Source organism: Callithrix jacchus, chromosome 12 (assembly GCF_049354715.1).
Source record: "Callithrix jacchus isolate 240 chromosome 12, calJac240_pri, whole genome shotgun sequence".
Classification (NCBI taxonomy): domain Eukaryota; kingdom Metazoa; phylum Chordata; class Mammalia; order Primates; family Cebidae; genus Callithrix; species Callithrix jacchus.
The window spans coordinates 61,679,854-61,706,569 of record NC_133513.1 but is presented as its reverse complement, the minus strand read 5'-3'; the positions used below and the strand labels follow the sequence as shown (position 1 = coordinate 61,706,569).

The following is a 26,716-nucleotide window of genomic DNA, read 5'->3' as shown; positions in this document are numbered from 1 at the left end:
TGGCGCGATCTCGGCTCACTGCAACCTCCGCCTCCTGGGTTCAAGCAATTCTCCTGCCTCAGTCTCCTGAGTAGCTGGGATTACAGCCACGCACCACCATGCCCAGCTAAATTTTTGTATCTTTAGTAGAGACAGGGTTTCACCATGTTGACCAGGATGGTCTCGATCCCTCGACCTCGCGATCCACCCGCCTCGGACTCCCAGAGTGCTGGGATTACAGGCTTGAGCCACCATGCCCGGCCCCTTTCTTTTCTTTTGAGACGGAGTCTAGCCCTGTCACCCAGGCTGGAGTGCAATAATGCAGCACCTCCACCTCTTGGGTTCAAGCTATTTTTCTGCCTCAGTCTCCCAAGTATCTGGGATTACAGGTGTGTGCCATCACCCTCTGCTAATTTCATCAGTTGTTTCAAAGACCAGTCCTCTGCTGGAGAGCTTGATCCATAGCTGTTCAGGCTCATAATGCAACAAAAAGAGAGACTTTAATTTTAATTTTAAAAATAGGGACAGGGTGTTACTATGTTGCCTAAGCTGGTCTCGAACTTTTGGCTTCAAGCAATCCTCCCATCTTAGCCACTCAAAGTGTTGAGATTACAGGTGTGATCCATTGTGCCTGTCCAGAAGACAGACGTTCAGGATTCTTCCTCAGCAGATTCATAGGGAAGGGAATAAACGAAGGAACATATCTTGCAGATTGGACTTTCAAAAACTCTTTAGGGCTATGAGGCCAACCCAAGGACTTGCCATCAGATTTTGCCTGCAATACCTGTGGATTTAGGTGAATTCTTCTTTTCTTAAGAGGATAAACTATCTTAAGCCCCAAAGTGTCTTAAGGTTTCTGAGCCTGCCAGAAAGTGACATTCCTTACTTAGTTATAAGCCAGACTTCAATGGCTCCATAAATTAGGCTTAATTCTTTTTTTTTTTTTTAGGTTTTTTGTTTTGTTGAGACAGAGTCTTACTCTGTCGCCAGACTGGAGTGTAGTGGTGAGATCTTGGCTCATTGATACTTCTTCCTCCCGGGTTTAAGTGATTCTCCTGCCTCAGCCTCCAGAGTAGCTGGGACTACAGGCACTTGCCACCCCGCCCAGCTTATTTTTTATATTTTAGTAGAGACAAGGTTTCACCATATTGGGCAGGATGGTCTCGCTCTCCTGACCTCCTGATCCGCCCGCCTTGGCCTCCCAAAGGGATTACAGGAGTGACCCCCGCGCCCGGCCAGCTTAATTCCTTACATATGTGTTAAAATCTTGGCAATAAAACCAATGTCTCTAATTGTGTAGTTACAAGATGATCAAATTCATAATTAATTTATGCATAATTTACTATATTGTCATGAAAATAAGCCTATTAATAGTTTCTGAATTCTGGAGGGATCACATAGGGAGAAAAAATTAAGTTGTTTTTTTTTTTGAGACGGAGTTTCGCTATTGTTACCCAGACTGGAGTGCAATGGCACGATCTCGGCTCACCGCAACCTCCGCCTCCTGGGTTCAAGCAATTCTTCTGCCTCAGCCTCCCGAGTAGCTGGGACTACAGGCACACACCACCATGACCAGCTAATTTTTTGTATTTTTAGTAGAGACGTGGTTTCACCTTGTTGACCTGGATGGTCTCGATCTCCTGACCTTGTGATTCACCCGCCTTGGCCTCCCAAAGTGCTGGGATTATAGGCATGAGCCGCCACGCCCGGCCTGAAAAAATTAAGTTTTATCTTTGTTCACAAAGGTATATTTTACCAAATTGCTGTAAGCTATACAGAGCTTAAGAGACAATAAAAACATTCCTTAAATTTGGGAAACATGTTAAAGAATGCGCAATGTTGGCCATAAAGTGGAATGAGTTCTGATACATGCTATAACATGGATGAACCCTGAAATCAATACGCTAAATCAAATAAATACAACACATAAAAGGCCCTATATTGTATGATCCTATTTCTAGGAAATGTCTAGTATAGAATAGACAGAAATGTTAGTGGTTGCCAGAGAATGCGAAAATCAGGGGTTGGGGGCGACAGCTTAACAGGTATGGGGTTTTTTTTCCGGGTGATGTAAAGGTTCTTGAAGTACTGGTAGAGATGGTTGCACAACCTTACGACTATACTAAAAGCCACTGAATTGTACATTTTAAATAGTGAGTTGTACGTTAAGTAAATTTTATCTCAATTTTTAAGGTGAGTTAAGAATGTTACAGGGTATATCCTTTCTCCCAAATAATTAAACGAAGGAGAAAAAAAATGGAAAACATAAAATGGCGGCGGCCCGAATTGGATCACGTGACCGCCTTTTCTTTCCTTCCCACCCACAGGAAAGCCCTTCCTTCAGAGCAGCACAAGACGTATAGCCCCGCTTATTGTTAAGCGAGACCAAGGCAACCCTTAGGCGCGCTCTATTTCTCGCTTCGTAGCTAAAGGGTCGGGCGTATTGAGCGGTCACGGGAGCGCGCACGCAGAACGTCGGCCAGTAAGCGCCGTTCCTCTGGGAGATGTGGAGGAGGGGAGCGGCGTGGAGGAAGAGGGGAAGTTGGCGCATGCGCCTAAGGCTGATGGGTTTGAAATGGCTTCGATGTTAGCCGGGATCCGATTCAGGTGAAGGACTGGTCCGGGCGGTTGGAGAGGTGGGCGGCCAAGCCGGGGCTCTTGACATCCTGTCGGATCCGTGGAAGGGCCAGGAGCTATATCGTTTGGGTAGCGCGGCGGCCCGAGGCGGCTACGGTGGGGCTCTTGTGGGACTGGGACAGTAGGGACGAGGTCCCTTTTGTGCGGATCGGAGCAGGCCCGGCGCGGCCAGCCCCTCCCCCCACCCCACGGCTTCTCAGGTGCCCCCAGCGCCCCTCAGCCTCGGCCTGGCGGTGCTGCCGTCCACCGCCCATTGCTCTCGAGCCGCTGCGGTTTTAGCCTCCTGGTTCCCCGGCCTCGGGCATCGTGGTGGCTTGCGGCGGCGTGGGTCTTTAGGAATAGAGGCTTTCTCCGTGCGGGGTAAACCAGCCCAGGGCTCTCGGGATCCCCCTGTGGTGGGCGCTTCTTAAGGTGTCGTGGGGCGGTGAGTTCTGCCTTCCGTCCCCTGTGGCCCGCACAGAGCTGGGACTTGAGGAAGATGGACGACCCGGCTCTGGCCCTTGCGAGTCGCGGCTGCAGGGGAGGGAGTGAGCAGGGGGGAGAATCTTGGCCTCTTCTGGTTTGCTTGTGGCCTTTTCTGGTTTGCTTGTGGGGAGGGGGTCTTCGCAGTGGTTCTTTAAGGGACAACCGTTATCTCAACGGCGTTTTCCCTTGAGGTCAGGGATGGAGAATAAGTCTCCCCCCTCCCCCCAGTTAATTCTCTACTCTGGAAAGTAAAGAGATGTTCGTTATTTAAATGATATCTTTACATACCTGTGATGGGGGTTTTGTCTCAATTATCCTTATTGGTTTTAACCTTATTCCGGCCTCACTCCCCGACCCATTGACAGAAGAAACACTCTGTATTTCCTATAAATATAAAGTTATGAACTTTTTGTTAACAATTGGGTAGATACAGCAGATGGTCTTCAATTTCACTGTAACAATTTGTAGTCGGGAAAAGGAGTGCTTTTTGTGAGTATGCCCTAATGTTATCTGGTAAAATAGGGCACCCTTGGTGATCTACTTGCTGTTAAACGTTTTTGCTGCATTTTGGATGTTCATTTGACCTTTTTCTACTTACAGTTGTTATTTCTACTGAAATCTACGAAAATGTCCTTGACACAGTAAACATTTTTTTCTATTATATCCTTTTGTGATATATGTAGCTTGGTTGGATTTTAAAATGTGGATCCTTTTTTTGATAGATCGATGATATAGAAGACAAACAAGGGAAGGTTTTTTTCCTTTTGCATCATGGCTCAGTTTGGAGGACAGAAGAATCCACCATGGGCTACTCAGTTTACAGCCACTGCGGTATCACAGCCAGGTCAGGCTACTAAATACATGTACTGTAAATGTTTGTGGGGGACCCCGGGCGGAGCGTCGTGGCTCACACCTGTAATCCCAGTACTTTGGGAGGCTGAGGCGGGCGGATCACGAGGTCTGGAGTTCGAGACCAGCCTAGCCCACATAGTGAAAACCCACCTCTACTAAAAATACAAAAATTATCTGGGTGTGGTAGTGAACACCTGTAATCCTAGCTATTGAGGAGGCTGAGGCAGGAGAATTGCTTGAACTCGGGAGGGGGAGGTTGCAGTGAGCCGAGATGGTGCCGCTGCACTCCAGCCTGGGTGACAGAGTGAGACTCCGTCTTAAAAAAAACAAAAACAAAACTACATGAAGTAGGCTGTCCTGATATTAAGTGTTTGCAAATTGTGAATTCATTAACTTTCTCTGAGAAACTCCATTTAAAAATCCATAGATCAACTAACAGAAAAGCTGTTTTACACAGCAGTTTAGACAGTTTTGTACTTGTTAAATACTTTAAATTGATTAACTTTTATTTTTATTTTTTAATTTTTATTTATTTATTTTTTTATAAAGACGGGGTTTCACCATGTTGGTCAGGCTGGTCTTGAACTCCCCACCTCAGGTGATCCGCACGCCTTGGCCTCCGAAGTGCTTGGATTACAGGCGTGAGCCACCGTGCCTGGCAGTGATTAACTTTTAATTGATTCAGTTATGTTAGTGGCTAGCCATTCATTCATTAGAGTATAGTGTATTTGGCATGTTAAGTTGTCAGTATTCATGAGTTATATTTTTAAAAAGTAAGTATTTAGGCCAGGTGAGGTGCCTCATGCCTGTAATCCCAGCATTAGGGTGGGTGGATCACCTGAGGTCAGGAGTTTGAGACCAGCCTGGCCAACATGGTGAAATCCTGTTTCTACTAAAGAAATACAAAAATTAGCAGGGTGTGGTAGTGCATTTCTGTATTCTCAGCTAGTCAGGAGGCTGAAGCAGAAGAATCACTTGAACCGGGGAGGCAGAGGTTGAGTGAGCTGAGATCACGATACTACACTGCAGCCTGGGTGATAAAGGGAATCTGTGTCCATAAAATGGAGACGGAGGTATTACTCTGTAGCCCAGGTGGGTCGTGAACTTTTGGGCTTAAGTGATCCTCCTACCTTGGCCTCCTAAAGTGCTGAGATTACAGGTGTGAACCACCAGAACTACCCAGTTGTTTGAATTTAAAGTAGAAAAACTCTACATTTAAAAATAAAAATTACTTGGCCTGGTGATATGCACTTGTGGTTCTAGCAATTCAGGGAGGTTGAGGTAGGAGGATTGCTAGCAATTCAGGGAGGTTGGTGTAGGAGCATTGTTTGAGCCAGGGAGGTCGAGGTTGCAGTGAGCCATGATGGTGCCTCAGTCTGAGTGAGACCCTGTCTTAAAAAAGGAGGCTGAGGCAGGAGAATTGCCTGAACCCAGGAGGCGGAGGTTGCAGTGAGCCGAGATCGTGCCATTGCACTCCAGCCTGGGTAACAAGAGCGAAACTCCGTCTCAAAAAAAAAAAAAAAAAAAAGTAAAGGAAAAAAATGAAAGAAAACCAGCTATAAAGAATTTAGTTAGTAGGCAAAGGAAAAAGATAGTTGTAAAAGCAGTGGAAGAACATCTGCATTTTCAAAATAAAGTCAACAAGACCTGGTGTGGTGGCTCACGCCTCTATCCCAGCACTTTGAGAGGCAGAGATGGGTACATCACCTGAGGTTGGGAATTCAAGACCAGCCTGGGCCGGGTGGCTCAAGCCTGTAATCCCAGCACTTTGGGAGACTGAGGTGGGTGGATCACAAGGTCAAGAGATCGAGACTATCCTGGTCAACATGGTGAAACCCCCGTCTCTACTAAAAGTACAAAAAATTAGCTGGGCATGGTGACGCGTGCCTGTAATCCCTGCTACTCAGGAGGCTGAGGCAGGAGAATTGCCTGAACCCAGGAGGTGGAGGTTGCGGTGAGCCGAGATCGTGCCATTGTACTCCAGCCTGGGTAACAAGAGTGAAACTGTCTCAAAAAAAAAGCTTTAAGTCCTTCTGTAGCTTCACATTTTCTTACTTAAACCAGTTGTGTTTAGGCATTTCAAACAAGTTTCCCAAGAATTCTACAGAATGAGATTTTGATTGCCTTTTAATTTGAATATATTTTTATTTATAATACATCTCCTACTTGTTCTTTTTTTTTTTTTTTTTTTTTTGAGACAGAGTTTAGCTCTTGTTGCCCTGGCTGGAGTACAGTGGCGTGATCTGGGTCCACTGCAACCTCCACCTCCTGGGTTCCAGTGATTCTCGTGCCTCAGCCTCCCAAGTAGCTGGGACTACAGGTGTGTGTCACCATGTCCAGCTAATTTTTGTATTTCTTTTAGTAGAGATGGGTTTCATCATGTTGGCCAGGATGGTCTCTATCTCTTAACCTTGGAATTTACCCACCTTAGCCTCTCAAAGTGCTGGGATTACAGGCATGAGCCACCGTGCCTGGCCTGTCTCCTACTTGTTCTTTGTTGCATTTTACTTGCTTAAAATACCGGTTTTTTAATTCAAAGTTAATTTCAGAGACACTGATGTAACTTCAGTGTTCTAAAATTTGATGGAAATGATTAATTATCTAGGTGACCTTTTTCCTTAAAGATGTGGAGGCCAGGCACAGTGACTCATGTATATAATCCCAGTACTTTGGGAGGCTGAGGCAGGAGTATCAGTTGCCTCCAGGAGTTCAAGACCAGCCTGGGCAATATAGCAAATCCCCATCTGCAAAAACTCAAAAATTAGCCAGGTGTGGTAGAGCATGCCTATAGTCCCAGCTGTTGAGGAGGCTGAGGCATGAGGATTGCTTAAACCTTGGGAGGTCTAGGATGCAGTGAGCTGTGATAGTTCTACTCCAGCCTCGGTGACAGAATGAGACCCTGTCTCAAAAAAAAAAGGAAAAAAAGAAATGAGTATTTCAGAGTTTTTATTTTATTTTATTTGAGACAGAGTTTCGCTCTTGTTACCCAGGCTGGTGTGCAATGGTGCCATCTCGGCTCACCGCAACCTCCACCTCCTGGGTTCAGGCAATTCTCCTGCCTCAGCCTCCTGAGTAGCTGGGACTACAGGCATGCGCCACCATGCCCAGCTAATTTTTTGTATTTTTAGTAGAGATGAGGTTTCACCATATTGGCCAGGATGGTCTCAATCTCTTGACCTTGTGATCCACCCTCCTCGGCCTCCCAAAGTGCTGGGATTACAGGCATGAGCCACCGTGCCCAGCCTGGGTTTTGATTTTAGTTAATCCTGATTTGGGAGATTGAAGGTCAACAGTTATATCTGCATGCAAATGAAATTTATATGAAATAGGTCGGACGCAGTGGTTTATGCCTGTAATTTCAGCACTTTGAGGCGGGCGGATCACAAGGTCAGGAGTTTGAGACCAGCCCAAGCAACATGGTGAAACCTTGTCTCTACTAAAAATACAAAAAAATTAGCTGGGTGTGGTGGCATACACCTGTACGCAGGAGGCTGAGGGAGGAGAACTGCTTGAACCCGAGGGGCGGAGATTGCAGTGAGCCAAGATTGTGCCACGGCACTCCAGCCTGAGTGACAGAGCGAGACTCCACCTCAAAAAATATATGAAATAATTATTATGGATATATTCAGATCCAAATATTTCTTTCTTTCTTTTTTTTTTTTTTTTTAAATTATAGAGATGGGGTTTCACTAAGTTGTTCAGGCTAATCTCGAACTGGGCTCAAATATCCTCTTGTCACAGCCAGCCCACATATTTCTTTTCTGTGTTAAATCATGGAAAAACAGGAATTGACTTAATTTTGATGAAACAGTAATTATTAGTAACTACTGTGTCTGGCAGCAAGTACTGTGTACTCATACTTTGGCAAATTAAGCGTGTTTTAGTTTACCATTACTGCATATGATTTGTCTGAAATTCATATGTGTATTCTGCCAATAAAATAGCTATTATAGTAGAATTATATTGCTTGTATTTCTTAACATTTGTGTTACTATTTAAATATATGTTATAATCCTTGAGACATTGAAGGTTTATAAAACTTGTCAAAGGCAAAGTCAATAGTAAATATAGGTCTCTCCTTTACGTATTTGGCAATAGAAATTTCAAATATAAATATTGAGAGGTTGAGGTGGGAGGATTACCTGAGCCCAGGGAGGTTGACTCTGCTGTGAGCCTTGATTATACCACTGCCCTCCAGCCCAGGAGACAGAGTTGAGACTCTGTCTCAAAAAAAAAAAAAAAAAAAAAAAAAAAGCACTTGAAATAAGGCAGTAAGGCAGATATGATATATTAGTATTCTGTTGTTGTTGTTTGGTTGCGTTTTTTTTTTTTGAGATAGCATCTTACCTGCCAGGCTGGAGTATAGTGGTGTGGTGTGATCATGGATCACTGCAGCTTCAACCTCCCAGACCCAAGCGATCCTCCTGCTTCAGCCTCCTAAGTAGCTAGGACTCTAGGTGCCTGCCACTATGCCTCCCTCTATAGAGACAGGGTCTCCCTTTGTGGCCCAAGCTGAACTGTACTCAAGTGATCCTCCCACCTTGACCTGTTGGGATTACAGGGATGAGCCACTGCACCCAGTTTGTACTTCATATTTAGATAACTGCATCAGTAGTTATCTCTTGCTTCCAGCTACCATGCCAAATTATCTCACTTAACTTTCAGGCCCATTCTTACCTTTTTTTTTTTTTTTTTTTTTTTTTTTTTTTTTTACCAGTTAAACTGAATGTTTAATACATTTGTAGGAACAGAAGAAATGTAGTAAGGATTAAAATCTTATAATTACATTTGACATATTTGTAAAAGATGTTTCATTTTTCAAAGAAGTTTCCCCCTTTTCCCTATCTTTTTTTTTTTTTTATCTTCCTCAGAGCAATAAATAGTCATTACTACATTTATGGACAAGCTGCTCTACTGTATTGGACAGTAATTATTATATCTTTACGTTTCACATCATTATTACCTCCCAAAATTCTACCTTCATTTCCCTGCACAGTTTCACAATAAAACTGTACTCCACTCAAATTAGAAGCGCCGAAACAAATGATGGCAAACAGCAGTCAAATTCATATGAATGAATGATAGAGAACCAAAGATTTTAAAGTGCTGATTTAGTAACATAGTGTCTACTGGCACAGACTTTCTATTTCATCATATTATTAAAACAACAACAACAACAGAAATGAAAGCTACATTAATGAAAAAGAAACTTAGGAATGAGGTCATTAAATATAACTAACTACATTTTAAATACAGATATTATGTATTTCCTGATTAGTATCCGGCAAGTATCTAGACTTCTATCCTGAATTCTGGTCTCAGATAAAAAGGTCAAAGACAGTTACAAGGAAGATGCTTCATATTATCAGGTCCATTTTTTTAATGATGAGGTCCTCTAGGAAATTGCTTTAGTCTTTCTTTTTATCAGAGATCTCTGTTGGTCCTTTTGTTGGTAATCCATTCATGTCTGCACCCTTACAGTCTACTTTGCCTTTGTTTGTATCATTGGTTTCTTGTACAGCTTTTTTAGGCCATATACGACCAACGAAGGGGGAAATCAGAGGGTATATGTATGGCTCCAGGAATTTTTTGTAGATCCAGAGCAGAACTGGAATGACAATACAAGGAATGCACACCATTGTCCTGGGCTTGAGCTCCTCAACTGTTGATACGCGACCGCGGAAGCGGAGCTGACAATGTCGGCACTTCCAGAGAGCACCTTTCTTAAACCTTTATATCCTAATACACAGTGCTTATCATAGATCCTCACTTCCCTGAGTAAGCTTTTTTCCTCCTATCTCTGACTTGCTGGTGATACCATGTCTTTAGTATTATTATTATTATTATTATTTTTTTTTTTTTTTCTTGAGACAAAGTTTCGCTCTTGTTACCGAGACTGGAGTGCAATGGTGTGATCTCGGCTCACTGCAACCTCTGCCTCCTGGGTTCAGGCAATTCTCCTGCCTCAGCCTCCCGAGTAGCTGGGATTACAGGCACGCACCACCGTGCCCAGCTAATTTTTTATATTTTTAGTAGAGATGGGGTTTCACCATGTTGACCAGGATAGTCTCAATCTCTTGACCTCGTGATCCACCTGCCTCAGCCTCCGAAAGTGCTGGGATTACAGGCTTGAGCCATCGCGCCTGGCCCTAGTATTATTATTTTAAATTCTAACTGCTTGCTTTTATTTGCTTTACTCTTGGTTACTAAATATGCTACTTCTTCTTTTTCCTCCAGCTTCAGTTCATCTGTCAGATGTGATATTTCTAAAACATAGTTTCTGTCAAAATCACAGAATTTTTTCAGAGCTGGATCAGGCCTAAACTAGATTTTTTTTTTTTTCTTTAGAGAGTCTTGTTCTGTCACCCAGGCTGGAGTGCAGTGTTGTGATCTGGGCTCACTGCAATCTCCACCTCCTTAAGTATATTTGATGAAATATATATATATAGAGAGAGGTACCTTCAGTATATTCGATGAAAAATATTTACATGCATATCTGTATTTAAACTATTAAAATATGGAGGTGGATTTGCCAGATTCAGTTCAGACCCATTCTCTCACCCATTTCTTTTTTCTTTTTTTTGAGACAGAGTCTCACTTTGTCACCAGGTGCCAGGCTGGAGTGCAGTGGCACAATCTCGGCTCACCGCAACCTCTGCCTCCCGGGTTCAAGCAATTCTCCTGCCTCAGCCTTCGGAGTAGCTGGGACTACAGGTGCATGCCACCACACCCAGCTAATTTTTGTATTTTTAGTAGAGATGGGGTTTCACCATGTTGGCCAGGATGGTCTTGATCTCTTGACCTCGTGATCCACCCACCTTGGCCTCCCAAAGTGCTGGGATTACAGGCTTGAGCCACCGTGCCCGGCCTTATATATTTTTTTAAAAATATCCATTTCATTTATTCTTTTGTTCTCTGAAAAGCGTAGCACCGCTTCATTTTTTGATTTCATTTTTAAAATATTTTTAGCTAAGGAAAAAAGACATCCAAAAGTAAACCTGGAATTTGTTTTTTGTTGTTTTTGTTAGGTTTTCGAGACAGGGTCTCACTGTTGCCCAGGCTGGTCTCAGATTCCTTCGCTTTAGGGATCACTCAGCCTATGAATGTTGTCTTCAACTGCCTAGGGGGATTAACCAACAGTTATTTGAATTGTAGTAAGAAGAGGCGATTGCCAGGAGCACTAGTAATCACTTCAAAGGACTTCAGAGAGCAGAATCTGCTGGGACATTATAGACAGTATAAGAAGCTCATATAGCAATAAGGCTTTTCCTTTCCCTTATAGAACAGCACTGTCCAATATGTAGAACTTTCTGTGATAATGAGCATGTGCTATATTTGCATTGTAGGATATGATACCCACTAACTACATGTGACTGTTAAGCCCCTGAAATATACTTAGTGTGACTGGGGAACTGAATTTGTAATTTTATGTTAATTTTTATTAATTTAAATGAAATACCGTGTATTTGGTGGTTAGTGAATTGGACAATACAGTTATATAAGATGATAATGCTTGGAAAAGATGATATTTAAAATATTATTTTGTAGCCAGGCATGATGATGACTCACTCCTGTAATCCCAGCACTTTGAAGGGGTTGTTTGTTTCTAGTAGTTTAAGACCAACCTGGGCAGCATAGTGAGATACTGTTTCTACAGAAAACACAAAATTAGCCAGATGTGGTGGCACATGTTGGTAGTCCCTCTGGAGTCTGAGTCAGGAGGATTGAGCATGGAGGTTAAGACTACAGTGAGCTGTGATTGTGCTACCATATCACAGCTTGGGTGATAGAATGAGACCCTGTCTCAAAAATACTATTTTGTGTCTTAATTTCTTTTTTCCTTTTTGAGACAGAGTCTCTGTTACTCAGGCTGGAGTGCAATGGGGCAATCGTGGCTCACTGCAATCTCCGCCTCCTGAGTTCAAGTGATTTTCTTGCCTCAGCATTCTGAGAAGCTGGGATTACAGGTTTGCACCACCATACCTGGCTAATTTTTTGTATTTTTATTTATTTATTTTTTTTGAGATGGAGTTTCGCTGTTGTTACCCAGACTGGAGTGCAATGGCACGATCTTGGCTCACCGCAACCTCCACCATCTGGGTTCAAGCAATTCTCCTGCCTCAGCCTCCCGAGTAGCTGGGATGACAGGCGCGCATCACCACGCCCAGCTAATTTTTGTATTTTTAGTAAAGACGGGGTTTCACCTTGTTGACCAGGATGGTCTTGATCTCTTGACCTTGTGATCCACCTTCCTTGGCCTCCCAAAGTGCTGGGATTATAGGTGTGAGCCACCGTGCCTGGCCCTTCAAAGTGCTAGGATTACAGGTGTGAGCTGCCGAGCCCAACCTAATTTTTGTTTTTGTTTTAAAGACGGGGTTTCACCATGTTGGTCAGGCTGGTCTCGAACCCGCAAACTCAGGTGATGCACCTACCTTGGTCTCCAAAGCGCGTGGATTACAGGTGTGAGCCACCGTGCCCAGCCAGTATTTTTAGTAAAGATGGGGTTTCACCATGTTGGCCAAGTTGGTCTCAAACTCCTGACCTCATGATCCGCCCAACTCGGCCTCCCAAAGTGCTGGGATTACAGGTGTGAGCCACTGTATCCAGCCCTGTGCCTTAATTTCTTAGTCTTAATTAATTGATAATATCCAGTCATTGAGTACAGTATGGGCTGAGAATAGAACCTCGAAGGCCCCAACCATGGATTGACCAATGACTTGGCTAATTTGAAGAAAGTTACTGGGTATAGGGTCATCAGAGATTTTGTACTTGTGAAATCTAGTCTTTAAATACCACATCTTAGGAAGGATACTGAATAGAAAGTTTGTTTAGAAGAGTTTTGTTCACTTGATTTAAATTAAATCTGGGTTCATAAGTATTTTAGTAAATTCACAAGTTGGGTTTTTTTTTTTTTTGAGACCGAGTTTTGCTCTTGTTTCCCAGGCTGGAGTGCAATGGCGCGATCTCCGCTCACCGCAACCTCCGCCTCCTGGGTTCAAGCAATTCTCCTGCCTCAGCTAATTTTTTGTATTTTTAGTAGAGATGGGGTTTCACCATGTTGACCAGGATGGTCTCTTGACCTCGTGATCCATCCGCCTCGGCCTCCCAAAGTGCTGGGATTACAGGCTTGAGCCACCGCGCCCGGCCTGTATATATGTTTTTTTAGTAGAGATGGGGTTTCACCTTGTTGACCAGGATGGTCTTGATAGCTTGACCTGTGATCCACCTGCCTCAGTCTCCCAACGTGCTGGGATTATAGGAGTGAACCACTGTGCCCAGCTGGGTTTTTTTTTTTTTTTTTTTTGAGATGGAGTCTCACTCTGTTACCCAGGCTGGAGTGCAGTGGCATGATCTCAGCTCACTGCAACCTCTGCCTCATGAGTTTAAGCAATTCTCCTGCCTCAGTCTCTCAAGTTGATGGGATTATAGGCACCTGCCACACCTTGTGGCTAATTTTTGTATTTTTAGTAGAGACAGTTTCACCAAGTTACCCAGGCTGGTCTCGAACTCCTGATCTTAGAGGTTCAACTGTCTTGGCCCCCCAAAGTGCTGGGATAACAGGCATGAACCACTGCGCCCAGCCCTAAATTCACAAGTTTTAAAAAATTGACAAAAATCAAATAATTGATAAAATTGATATTTTTAAAATTTGATAGAATTGGAAAAGCAATAATGATATTAAACTTTATTTATTTATTTATTTTATTTTATTTTATTTTATTTTTTTTGAGGCTGAGTTTTGCTCTTGTTACCCAGGCTGGAGTGCAGTGAATGGCGCGATCTCAGGTCACCGCAACCTTTGCCTCCTGGGTTCAGGCAATTCTCCTGCCTCAGCCTCCTGAGTAGCTGGGATTACAGGCACGCGCCACCATGCCCAGCTAATTTTTTGTATTTTTAGTAGAGATGGGGTTTCACCATGTTGACCAGGATGGTCTCGATCTCTTGACCTCATGATCCCCCCGCCTTGGCCTCCCAAAGTGCTGGGATTACAGGCGTGAGCCACCACTCCGGGCCTGATATTTAACTTTAAAACAAAATTTCTTTTGGTCGGGCATGGTGGGTCACGCCTATAATCTCAGCACTTTGGGAGGCCGAGGTGGGTGGATCACCTGAAGTCAGGAGTTCGAGACCAGCCTGACCAACATGGTAAAACCCCTGTTTCTATCTACTAAAAATAAAAAATTAGCTGGGTATGGTGGCATGTGCCTGTAATCCCAGCTACTTGGGAAGCTGAGGCAGGAGAATTGCTTGAACCCAGGAGTGGGAGGTTGCAATGAGCCGAGAACTCACCACTGCACTCTAGCCTGGGCAACAAGAGTGAAACACTGTCTCAAAAAAAATTTTTTTTTGGTAGAAACGGAGGTCTCACTATATTGCCCAGGCTGATCTTGAATGCAGTCTTGAGTTGGCCCCCTAGGGTGCTGGAATTACAGGCATGAGCCACTGCACCTGGCCTCTAAACTTTTTTTTAGTGACTTAATATTTCAGGGTCTGTTGTAAGCCTAAGAAGAATTGATTTGTCTTAAGAGAATTCCCCACATTTCCTGAAATATCTCAGGGGGAAAGCAAAAAAAAAAAAAAAAAGAATTCCCTACATCATTATGTTGTATTTGTCTCCAAATAGCTTCACACTGATTTTTTTTTTTTCCTATTTATTAGTTTTTCAGCTCATTTATAGCTGTTTATTTCTTTTTAGAGACAGGGTCTTGCTTTGTTGTCCAGGCTAGAGTGCAGAGGCATGATCAGAGCTCACTGTAACTTCAAACTCCTGAACTCAAGCGATCCTCACTTGCCTCAGCTTGCTTATTAGTAGCTGGTAAGCTGGTACTATAGGCATGCAGCAACATGCTGGGCTTATTTATTCTTTATTTTATGTAGAGATAGGGGTCTTGCTTTGTTGTGTAGGCTGGTCTAGCACTTGTGGCTTCAAGCCATCCTTTTGCCCTGATCTCCGAGAGAGTTGGGATAATAGGTATGAAGTACCACAGCTGGCTGAGATTGCTTTTTGAGTATATCATATATTGTTATGTGGAAATTTCAAAGGATAAAACATTGCTTGACCACTGCTTAAATAAAAAGATAGAAAAAGACATTTCTTGGGTCAGTTTGAAATTTTGAATTTTAAAGTCTTTATTTATTTATTTATTTTTGAATTTTAAAGTTTAAAAAATTTTTTTAGTTCAATTTTTTTGAACTTTAAAGTCTTTAAAAGTTTGTTTTTTTACAGTGAGCTGTTGCTATGTTGCTTAGGCTGGATTTGAATTTTTGGGTGGAAGCAGTTGTCCTGCCTTAGGCAACTGTGAGCACCACCATGTTCAACTAGGTTTTGAATTCTTTTTTTTTTTTTGAGGTGGAGTCTTGCTCTGTCACCAGGCTATAGTGCAGTGGTGTGATTGAGGCTCACTGCAACCTCTGCCTCCTGGGTTCAAGCAATTCTTCTGCCTCAGCCTCCCAAGTAGCTGGGACTACAGGCATCCGCCACCACACCCAGCTAATTTTTGTATTTTTAGTAGAGATGGGGTTTCACCATGTTTGCCAGGATGGTCTCGATCTCTTGACCTCATGATCCACCCACCTTGGCCTCCCAAAGTGCTGTGATACAGGTGTGAGGTACGACACTCAGCCCATAGTATCTTGTTGCATGACTATTTCAGTTGTATGAAACCAATAGTAATTTTTTTTTGTTTTTGGATATTTTTGGATTTTTAGTACAGAACAGAGTTTCACTGTGTTATCCAGGATGGCCTTTTTTTTTTTCTTTTTAAAGATGGGGTTTCACCATGCTAGCCAGGCTGGAGTTGAACTCCTGACCTCAGGTGATCCACCCATCTCGGCCTCCCAAAGTGCTAGGATTACGGCATGAACCACCACACCCCGCCTCCACGATGGTCTTGATCTCGTAACCTTGTGATCCGCCAGCCTCAGTCTCCCAAAGTCCTGGGATTACAGGCATGAGCCACTTTGGCCTACAATTTTTTTTTTTTTTAAATGAATGACAGGTTCTTAGGTTGCCCAGGCTGGGCTCAAAAGCATAGCTTTGTCTCCTCAAGTGCCAGGACAACTGGCCTGAGCCACTGTGGCTCCGGATAGTAGTTTTTAAAAAGAATATGTTTTTATCCTTAAAGGTGGTTTAAGAAAACTTAGCCCATATTTTTTTTGATTTAATTTTTTGAGACAGGGTTTTACTCAGTCACATAGGCTGGAGTGCAGTGGTGCAATCATGGCTCACTGTAACCTTGATGTGCTGGGCTCAAGTGATCCACTCACTTCAGCCTTCTGGGACTACAGGTGTGCACGACCATGCCCCACTAATTTTTTAATATTTTTGTAGAGACAGGGTTTTGTGTTGTTGCCCACGTTGTTCTCAAATTCCTGGGCTCAAGCAGTCTGCCCACCCTAGCCTCCCAAAGTGCTGGAATGACAGGTGTGAGCCACTGTGTTCAGCCTAAATTTTACTTAGCAGATAGCCTGTGGTCATTGAAATCTCATTTCATTTGGTTATTTGTGACACAAATACATAGCGAAAAGTATCTATTGGGATTGTGGCATGGGACCTTTGATCATCTTGTTCAATGAGGTAAAACTAAAGGAACAGGCTGAGCGTGGTGGCTCATGCCTGCTAGGAGGCCGAGGCAAGCGGATCACCTGAGGTTGGGAGACCAGCCTGACCAACAAGGAGAAATTCTCTGTCTCTACTAAAAATACAAAATTAGGCAGGGTGCGGTGGCTCATGCCTGTAATCCCAGCACTTTGAGAGGCCAAGATGGGCAGATCATGATGTCAAGAGTGTGAGACCAGCCTGACCAACATGGTGAAATCCTGCCTCTACTAAAAATACAAAAAAAATTAGTGGGTGTGATAATCCCAGCTATTTAGGAGGCACCTGTAATCCCAGCTATTTAGGAGGCTGAGGCGGGAGAATTGCTTGAATCTGGGAGGTGGAGGTTGTGGTGGGCTGAGATTGTGCTATTGCACTCCAGCCTGGGCAAGGAGAGTGAAACTCTGTCTCAAAAATAAATTATACGGCCAGGCGTGGTGGCTCATGCCTGTAGTCCAAGCATTTTGGAGGCCAAGGTGGGCGGATCACCTGAGGTTGGGAGTTCAAGACCAGCCTGACCAAGATGGTGAAACCCCGTCTTAAAAAAAAAAATTATGAATAAATAAACTGCTTTAATATGTATGTAATTGGAAAAGATCTTCAAATGACAAGTGTTTGCTATTTATGTGTGTGGGAGAGATTAAATCAGAGATTAATACCTTTGTACTTTGCAAATTGCTTATAGAATATTGACTCTAATACTTCACATTGAGTGCAAAATGCACATATACAAATATTCAAGGATAGCTTCTCAGATGACCACAAAGGGGAGCATTAATAAATATTTAATGAAACATACTTTATTAAAATTAAAGTATCAAATATAAGTAGTTTAGCAAAGCACTATTACATATTTATAAAAGATACCATCATATGCACAGTAATTTCACAAAATCTGAATAAGTACCTAGTGGTGTGAAGCAACTACTCTACTGCAATGTAAATTACCTTCCCATCAAACTCTTCATTACCCGTTACACTGTCTTGTTTCTTCTTTTTTTTTTTTTTTGGTAGAGTCTTGCTCTGTCACCCAGACTGGAGTGCAGTGGCATAGTCTTGGCTCACTGTAACCTCTGCCTCCTGGATTCAAGCAAGTTTCCTGCTTCAGCCTCCAAGAAGCTGGGATTGGCCGGGTGCGGTGGCTCACGCCTGTAATCCCAGTACTTTGGGAGGCCAAGGCGGGTGGATCACAAGGTCAAAAGATTGAGACCATCCTGGCCAACATGGTGAAACCCCGTCTCTAAAAATACAAAAATTAGCTGGGTGTTTGGCATGCCCCTGTAGTCCCAGCTACTTCGGAGGTTGAGGCGGAAGAATTGCTTGAACCTGGGAGGCGAAGGTTGCAGTTAGTGGAGACTGCACCACTGGGCTCCAGCCTGGTAAGACTCAGTCTCAAAAAAAAAAAAAAGGAAGCTAGGATTATAGGCATGGGCCACCATACCTGTCTTATTTTTGTGTTTTGAATAGAGATGGGATTTCGCCATGTTGGCTAGGCTGGTCTTGGACTCCTGGCCTCAAGCAATTCACCCACCTTGGCCTCCCAAAGTGCTGGGATTTTAGGCGTGAGCTGCACTGCCTAGCTGCAACTGTCTTGTTTCTGACTCATCACATGAACTGTCAGGTGTAGAAAAGGGATGTGTGGGTATTGGATGTTATCTCACCTACACTGGTACTAGACGGTTGTATGCTGCCAGAATATAGAACCACCAGAAAAATTAGAAAAAATAGGCATTCTGAGATTTTGGCTCTGAGCACTTCTGCTGTGGCAACTGTCATAGTTACTTCCCAGGGTATGGGAATTGGTACCAGCAGTGTGAAACAGCAACTCTAAAGCCATGGTTCAGGTGGATGAAGGAGATGGTATGATACTTATACTTGAATCACTGATTTTAACATGTCAAATGCAGAACATGCCAATCTTAATTTATTAACATGCCAATTTTGATTACTAGATTTTAAAATACTAATAATTTGTCATAGGGTCTTGTTCCTATTTACACGATACTTTTTCTTCTATTACCAGAACAGTTTTTTTTTTTTTTTTGAAGACATAATCTTGCTCTGTTGCCCAGGCTGGAGTGCAGTGGCATGATCTCAGCTGACTGCAACCTCTGACTCCCGAGTTGAGGGGATTCTCCTGCCTCAGCCTCCTGAGTAGCTGAGACTACCATGCTTGGCTAACTTGTATTTGTAGTAAAGACAGTATTTCACCTTGTTGGCCAGGCTGGTCTCAACCTCCTGACCCCAGGTGATCTGCCTGCCTCAGCCTACCAAAGTGCTGGGATAACAGGTGTAAACCACGGTGCCTGGCCAGAACAGTTGTTCTTAACCTTTCTTGGGTCTATATATAATCCTTTTGAAAATTGGATGACAGCTATGGATTTATCTTCCATTTTGCACAGTTTCAGGAAATTATCACGGCCCACCTTTTAGAACCTATGCCCTATCCAGGCATGGTCATGTGTGACTATAGTCCCAGTTGCTAGGGAGACTGAGGTGAGAGGATTGCTTGAACCCAGAAGTTCAAGGCTGTAGTGAGCTAAGATTGCACCACCACATTCCAGTCTGGGTAATAGTGTGATTACATCTCTGAAAAACATAGTAACAATAGCACCTGTGCCCTACATTTTGATACACTATTTTTTTCTGTGTTCTCATTGCAGTTAACCTCATTTTGAATTAATATTGGTGTTAATATATTCCCCACATATTTCTATTTAAATTCATTTTGTTGGTCCTTGTTTTATCCTTTCACCCTACCTATGACATCTGACTTACCTTAAAAATGGTTTAAAGAGAAAATAGGCCAGGCACAGTGGCTCATACCTGTAATATCAGCATTTTGGGAGGCCTAGTTGGATGGATTGCTTGAGCCCAGGAATTTGAGACCAGCCTGGGCAGCATAGTGGGACCCTGTCTCTACATAAAATATAAAAAATTAGCTAGGCATGATAGAATATGCCTGTAGTCCCAGCTACTCAGGAGTCTGAGGGAGATCACCTGAGCTTGGGAGGTCGAGGCTGCAGTAAGCCAAAATTCTGCCAGTGCACTTGAGCCTGTGTGACAGAGACCCTGTCTCAGAAAAAAAAAGAGAAAGTGAAAAATACGGTATTTGTAACGATTAGCACTGTGTATTTAGGACATTTGTAAAGTTTTTTTTTTCCACTGTAGATTTCTCTCTTTAATTTTAAAAAATCTGGGTTTGGCCTGAAATCCCAGCACTTTGGGAGGCACAGGCAGAAGGATCACTTGAGGCCAGGTCACTTGAGACCAGCCTGGGCAACATAGCAAGATCCCATTTTTACTATAATTAAAAAATATTTTTTTGAAACCGAGTCTCACTCTGTCACCAAGTTGGAGTACAGTGGCACAATCTTAGCTCACTATAGTCTCTACCTCCTGGGTTCAAGTAATTATCCTGTCTCAGACTCCTGAGTAGCTGGGACGACAGGTTCACACCACCACACCTGGCTAATTTTTGTATTTTTGGTAGAGACAAGGTTTCACCACATTAGCCATGCTGGTCTAACTCCTGACCTCAGGTGATCCATCCCCCTCAGCCTCCCAGAGGGCTTGTATTACAGAAGTGAGTCACTGAGCTGGGCTTTTCCAAAAAACATTCTAAAAAATTATTGTTGGCTGGGTGCAGTGGCTCACGCCTGTTTTTCCAGCACTTTGGGAGGCCAAGGAGGGTGGATCATGAGGTCAAGAGATTGAGACCATCCTGGCCAACATGGTGAAACCCCGTCTCTACTAAAAATAACAAAAATTAGCCAGGTGAGGTGGCAGGTGCCTGTAATCCCAACTACTCAGGAGGCAAAGGTTATAGTAAGCCAAGATCGTGCCACCCGACTCCAGCCTAGCAACAGAGCAAGAATCTGTCTCACTTAAAAATATATATATTGTTGTTGCAGATGGTAACTTTGAATTTTTAAAAATTCTAAACATATCAGGTGTGGTGGCTCATGCTTGTAATCCCAGCACTTTAGGGGGCTGAGGTGGGCAGATCCCGAGGTCAAGAGATTGAGACCATCCTGGCCAACGTGGTAAAACCCCGTCTCTACTAAAAATATAAAAATTAGCTGGACATGGTGGTGCACACCTGTATTCCCAGTCACTTAGGAGGCTGAGGTAGGAGAATTGCTTGAACCTGGGAGACAGAGGTCACAGTGAGCCGAGATTGCACCACTGCACTCCAGCCTGGTGACAGAATGAGACTTTGTCTCAAAAAAAGAAAAAATTTTAAATATGATTCTTGGAATTTTGTTTCTTATTTTGCTGTTTTTTGTTTTATTTTAAATTAGTCTTTTAAAATAGTTACTTGACGATAAACCTCAAACTTTGAATGAATTTTTGTGATGTTCAAAAGTAGGGTACCTTCCTTTGGTCAGTTCATTAATGCTCTTTTTTTTTTTTTTGAGACAGAGTTTCGCTCTTGTTACCCAGGCTGGAGTGCAATGGCGCAATCTAGGCTCACCGCAACCTCCGCCTCCTGGGTTCAGGCAATTCTCCTGCCTCAGCCCTCCTGAGTAGCTGGGATTATAGGCACGTGCCACCATGCCCAGCTAATTTTTTGTATTTTTAGTAGAGACGGGGTTTCACCATGTTGACCAGGATGGTCTTGATCTCTTGACATCGTGATCCACCTGCCTCGGCCTCCCAAAGTGCTGGGATTACAGGCTTGAGCCACCGTGCCTGGCCGTTCATTAATGCTCTTTATTCTGTTTTTATAAAGCACAAATTGTTCTTTCTATAGAGTTAGTAACAGTTATAAAACATCATTTTTTTAGATTGTTCCCAGATACAAGCAAGATAGTTTGGGGAAGGGAGTGTTCTATGAGCAAATACTGGTTTTTATGGCCTTTTGGTTTTACCCCTCTAGATACCATTGAGAAAGTTGGGCTGATGCCTGTAATCCCAACACTTTGGTGGCCCAAGGAAGGAGGATCACTTGAACGCAGGACTTCAAGACCAGCTTGGGCAACATTAATGAGAACCCCCTTCCTTCCTTCCTTCCTTCCTTCCTTCCTTCCTTCCTTCCTTCCTTCCTTCCTTCCCTCCCTCCCTCCCTCCCTCCCTCCCTCCCTCCCTCCCTCCCTCCCTCCCTCACTGTGTCACCCAGGCTAGAGCACAGTGGTACAGTCATGGCTTACTGCAATCTCTGCCTTCCGGGTTCAAGTGATTCTTATTGATCAGCCTCCCCAGTTGCTGAGACTGCAGGTATGCGCTACTATGACTGGCTAATTTTTGTGTGTGTTTTTTTTTTTTTTTTTGAGACAGAGTTTTGCTCTTGTTGCCAAGGTTGGAGTGCAGTGGCACGATCTCGACTCACTGCAACCTCTGCCTCCCAGGTTCAAGCACTTCTCCTGCCTCAGCCTTTTGAGTAGCTGGGAGTACAGGCATGTACCACCATGCCTAGCCTTTTTTTCTTTTTGTATTTTTAGTAGAGATAGGCTTTCTGTGTGTTGGTCAAGCTGGTCTCAAACTCTTGACCTCAGGTGATCTGCCCACCTCGGCCTCCCAAAGTGCTGGGATTATAGGCATGAGCCACTGTGCCCGGCATTAATTGTTGTATTTTTAATAGGGTTGGGGTTTCCGCATGTTGGCCAGGATGAATGAGATCCCATTTATATAAAAAAAATTTTCAGGCCTGGTGTGGTGGTTCATGTCTGCAGTCCCAGCACTTTGGGAGGCTGAGGCAGGCAGATCACCAGGTCAGGAGATCAAGACCAGCCTGGCCAACATGGTAAAACCCCATCTCTAAAAAAAATAAATAAAAAAAATATTTTAAAAATGTTTTTCGAAAACTAGCCAGACATGGTGGTTCACACCTGTAGTCCTAACTACTGAGAGGCTCAGGTGGGAGGATCGCTTGAGCCCAGGACATGGTGGTACACACCTGTAGTCCTAACTCCTGGAGATGCTCAGTAGAGAGGATCTCTTGAGCCCAGGAGGTGGAGTCATGATCCTGCCACTGCACTCCTGCATGGGCAGCATAGTAAGACTCGTATAAATAAAAAGAAAAAGTCCAGGCGCGATGGCTAATACTTATAATCCCAGCAGTTTGGGAGGCCAAGGTGGGTGGATCATGAGGTCAGGAGTTTAAAACCAGCCTGGCCAACATGGTGAAATCCCATCTCTACTAAAAATATTAAAAAACTAGCCAGATGTAGTGGTGTGCACCTGTAGTTTCAGCTACTAAGGAGACTGAGGCAGGATCGCTTAAACCCAGGAGGCAGAGGTTGCAGTGAGCTGAGATAGTGCCACTGTACTCCAGTCTGGGGGACAACAGAGAAACTCCATCTCAAAAAAAAAAAGAGCCAGGTGCGGTGGCTCAAGCCTGTAATCCCAGCACTTTGGGAGGCCGAGGAGGGTGGATCACGAGGTCAAGAGATCGAGACCATCCTGGTCAACATGGTGAAAGCCCGTCTCTACTAAAAATACAAAAAATTAGCTGGGCATGGTGGCACGTGCCTGTAACCCCAGCTACTCAGGAGGCTGAGGCAGGAGAATTGCCTGAACCCAGGAGGCGGAGGTTGCAGTGAGCCGAGATTGTGCCATTGCACTCCAGCCTGGGTAACAAGAGCAAAACTCTGTCTCAAAAAAAAAAAGAAAGAAAATTGTATGGCCATCTTTTTGAGACTGATAAGGCTTAGCGTCATATACTGCAGATTCTTTGCCATCCTACAGTAAAATGTATGCTTAATTCGGTTTCTTGAACTTAGCCTTAGATCCCATTTTTTTCAAAATTTATTGCCCTGGGGAGCTAGTGGTCATTTTTCTAGGAAATGCAGTTTTGGGAAGTGCAGTGCTAGAGCATAATTTATACTTAAATTTTCTGAATTTAATGGAATTGGGTAAAAGGATCAAGTAAAACCTTTATCATGTTATCTTCAGTGTGTAGCTGTCTCTAAGCATACATTAAACATTTAAGTACCAAAGTCCATCATTTTGAGCCCCTCTCCCCAATTATTTGGCCTTAGCAAATTTTTATTTGAAGTCACTACTTGGTGAAATATTTTGTAATTTCTCAGTATTGTAGTGAACACTAACTAAAACCTTTTTGTGGCTCGTTGTGGTGGCTCATGCCTGTAATTCCAGTACTTTGGGAGGCTGAAGCAAGTGGATTGCTTGAGCCTAGGAGTTCGAGACCAGCCTGGGAAACATAAGGGGACTGCTTCTCTACAAAAAATATAAAAATTAGGATGTGGTGGCTTGCGCCTGTAGTCCCACCTTGGAAGGCTGAGGTGGGAGGATCACTCGAACTTGGGGAGGTTGGGGCTTTCATAACCTGTTATGGCACCAACTGCACTTTAGCCTTAGTGAGAGAGTGAGATTCTATCTCAAAAACGCAAATCTTTTTTATGCTATTTTTTTAATTTAAATATATTGAGAGGTAGAGTTTCACTCTTTTCCTCAGGCTGGAGTGACTGGGCTCAAGTGATCCTCTCATTTTAGCATCCTGATTAGAGTGATCCTCCTATCTCAGACCCCTGAGTATAGGTACCTGCCACTGTGTGTGGCTCATCTTTTTTTTTTCTAATCTTTGTAGAGGTAAGATCTCACTTTGTTGCCCAGGTTAGTCTCAAACTCATGGGTCCAAGAGATGCTCCCACTTCAGCCTCCCAAAGGGTTGGGATTATAGGCGTGAGCCACCTTGTCCAGACTACATTTTTTTTCTTTGAAGACTAGTCAAGTATTGTAGTGAGAAGGGGAAAAGGATGGAACAAGGAGTTGAATCAGTAACTGAACAACCAGTTTAGATAACTGATTACCTTTGGACCAGGCTTAAGTGTTGTTTTTGTCTCTTTTCTCTTTTTTTTGAGATGGAGTTTCACTCTTGTTGCCCAAGCTGGAGTGCAGTGGCATGATCTCGGCTCACCAGATCCTCCGCCTCCTAGATTCAAGCGATTCTCCTGCCTCAGCCTCCCAAGTAGCTGGGATTATAGGCACACGCCACAGCGGCTGGCTAATTTTTTTTGTGTGTGTTTTTTTTTTTTTGAGATGGAGTTTCGCTATTGTTACCCAGACTGGAGTGCAATGGCACGATCTCGGCTCACCGCAACCTCCGCCTTCTGGGTTCAAGCAATTCACCTGCCTCAGCCTCCCAGGTAGCTGGGACTACAGGCCCACCTGTAGCTACCATGCCCAGCTAATTTTTGTATTTTTAGTAGAGACGGGGTTTCACCATGTTGACCAGGATGGTCTCAATCTCTTGACCTCATGATCCACCCGCCTCGGCCTCCCAAAGTGCTGGGATATAGGTGTGAGCCACTGTGCCCGGCAATTTTTTGTATTTTTAGTAGAAACAGGGTTTCGCCGTGTTAGCCAGGCTGGTCTAGACTCCTGACCTCAGGTGACCTGCCCACATCAGCCTCCCAAAGCGCTGGGATTACAGGAGTGAGCCACTGTGCCTAGCCTCGACGTTTAAATATGTAACATACTGTTTTTAACTAGTCAACGTGATGTACAGTGGGTATCTTGAACATTCCTCCTAACTGAAACCTTTGACCAATGTCTGCCCAATCCTGCCCTAGGCCCCAAAGCCTCTCATAGCCATCGTTTTACTCTGTTAGTTTTACTTTGTTACATTCCATGTTATGAGATCATGCAATACTCTTTCTATGCCCTGCTTATTTCACTTAACGTAATTTTTTTAAGGTTCATACATGTGGCAAATTCCAGGATATCCTTCTTAAGGCTGAATAATATTCTTTCGTGTATATATACCACTTTTTCTTTATCCAGTTATTCATTGATGGATTCTTAGGTTGATTCCGTATCTTGACTATTGTGAATAGTGCTTCAGTGAACAGGGAGGTGCAGATATCTCTACTATGGACTGATTTAATATTTTTTATATTTTTCATAATCTTGATTTTTATTTTTTCCTTTTTTATTTCATTTTAGCTGCACTGGGTGTTCAACAGCCATCACTCCTTGGAGCATCTCCTACCATTTATACACAGCAAACTGCATTGGCGGCAGCAGGCCTTACCACACAGACTCCAGCAAACTATCAGTTAACACAGACTGCCGCATTGCAGCAACAAGCTGCAGCTGCAGCAGCTGCATTACAACAGGTAACTCTTGAGTAGGTTTTATTATTTGATATCGAAAACTTTATGAAATCTGAGTAGCTAGCATTGCTACCTTCATTTTATAGGTAGTAAAGAATTATGTGTTTTTATTATGCTTATTTTTCTGGTGATGAATATTATATCTGCCCCACACATAAAGGGAAGAATAGTTGGGCCAGGCACAGTGGCTCATGCCTATAATGCCAGCATTTTAGGAGGCTGAGGTGGGAGGATCGTCTGAGCCCAGGAATTTGAGACCAGCCTGGGCAACGTGGTGAGACAACGTCTATAGAAAATAAGAGAATTAGAGCATGGTGAAGCACGTGTGTGGTCCCACCTGCTTGGGAGGTTGAGGTGGGAGAATTGCTTGAGCATTGGGAGGTTGAGGGTACAGTGAGCTGAGATTGCACCACTGCATTCTGGGAAACAGCAGAAACCTGTGTCCAAAAAAAAGGAGTAGTTGAATAGTCAAAAATTTTAAGTCCTTAAGTTGGGCAGTTCTTATACCTTAATTATGTGAATAAAATTTACTTCTTTTTGGATCCTGGAGTATAAGTAATCACAGTTTTATTTACTTTAGATGAAAATTTATTTTATTTTATTTTTTGTTTTTTCTTTGAATCAATACCATGCCAGAACAGAATGTTTATTTTTAGTGTATTTGTATGTATTTCTATGTATATCACTTTTTGAGAATGAGTAAATTCAGTGTCTGTATTTTTCTTTGAAAAATATATTTTTTTAATGTTTCAGCAGTATTCACAACCTCAGCAGGCCTTGTATAGTGTGCAACAACAGGTTAGTTTATATTTTCCATGTTAAAAACTGATTTTAAAATAGCCATTTGCTCCAAAGTTCAATTGATAGAGATTTTAATTTCTATCGCCTTAATGTGTGATACAAATTTTTTGGGAGGGGCTGGAGTAAATCAGGTAGGAAAAAAGGGCGAGAGAGATGGGAGGGCGGTCCTAACAACCAAAATCCTCAGCCAGCCTTTGTCACATGTTTCTAAGAAAGTATATGGAAACTGGGCGTGGTGACTCACGCCTGTAATCCCAACACTCTGGGAGGCCGAGATGGGCCGATCAAGAGGTCGGGAGTTTGA

At 43.4% G+C, this 26,716-nt stretch overlaps 2 protein-coding genes across 12 annotated transcripts in view; one reads left to right on the top strand and one right to left on the bottom strand.

The window, feature by feature from the left end:
- Positions 1-2,538: 2,538 nt before the first annotated feature.
- The window catches only part of CCAR1 (cell division cycle and apoptosis regulator 1), an 80,916-nt gene continuing 56,738 nt past the window's right edge, over positions 2,539-26,716 (top strand). For 2 of the 11 annotated variants that reach the window (XM_078345755.1, XM_009009825.5), the window contains exons 1-3: positions 2,539-2,586; positions 3,804-3,925; positions 25,442-25,614. Coding sequence is in view for 7 of the 11 variants with exons in the window: in XM_009009825.5 (XP_009008073.3) it covers positions 3,853-3,925; positions 25,442-25,614 (246 nt within the window). In the remaining 4 variants the exon portion in view is untranslated. Of the gene's footprint in view, positions 2,616-2,834; positions 2,977-3,803; positions 3,926-25,441; positions 25,615-26,364; positions 26,410-26,716 lie in introns of those variants that run through there. The other 9 variants (XM_035268201.3, XM_002756302.7, XM_078345751.1 and 6 more) reach the window with 9 other exon arrangements.
- On the bottom strand, positions 9,030-9,631 carry LOC100390666 (UPF0729 protein C18orf32 homolog). The gene has a single exon (XM_009009824.5). It carries the CDS (start codon positions 9,570-9,572, stop codon positions 9,342-9,344), a length of 231 nt encoding a protein of 76 aa, XP_009008072.1. The 5' UTR covers positions 9,573-9,631; the 3' UTR covers positions 9,030-9,341.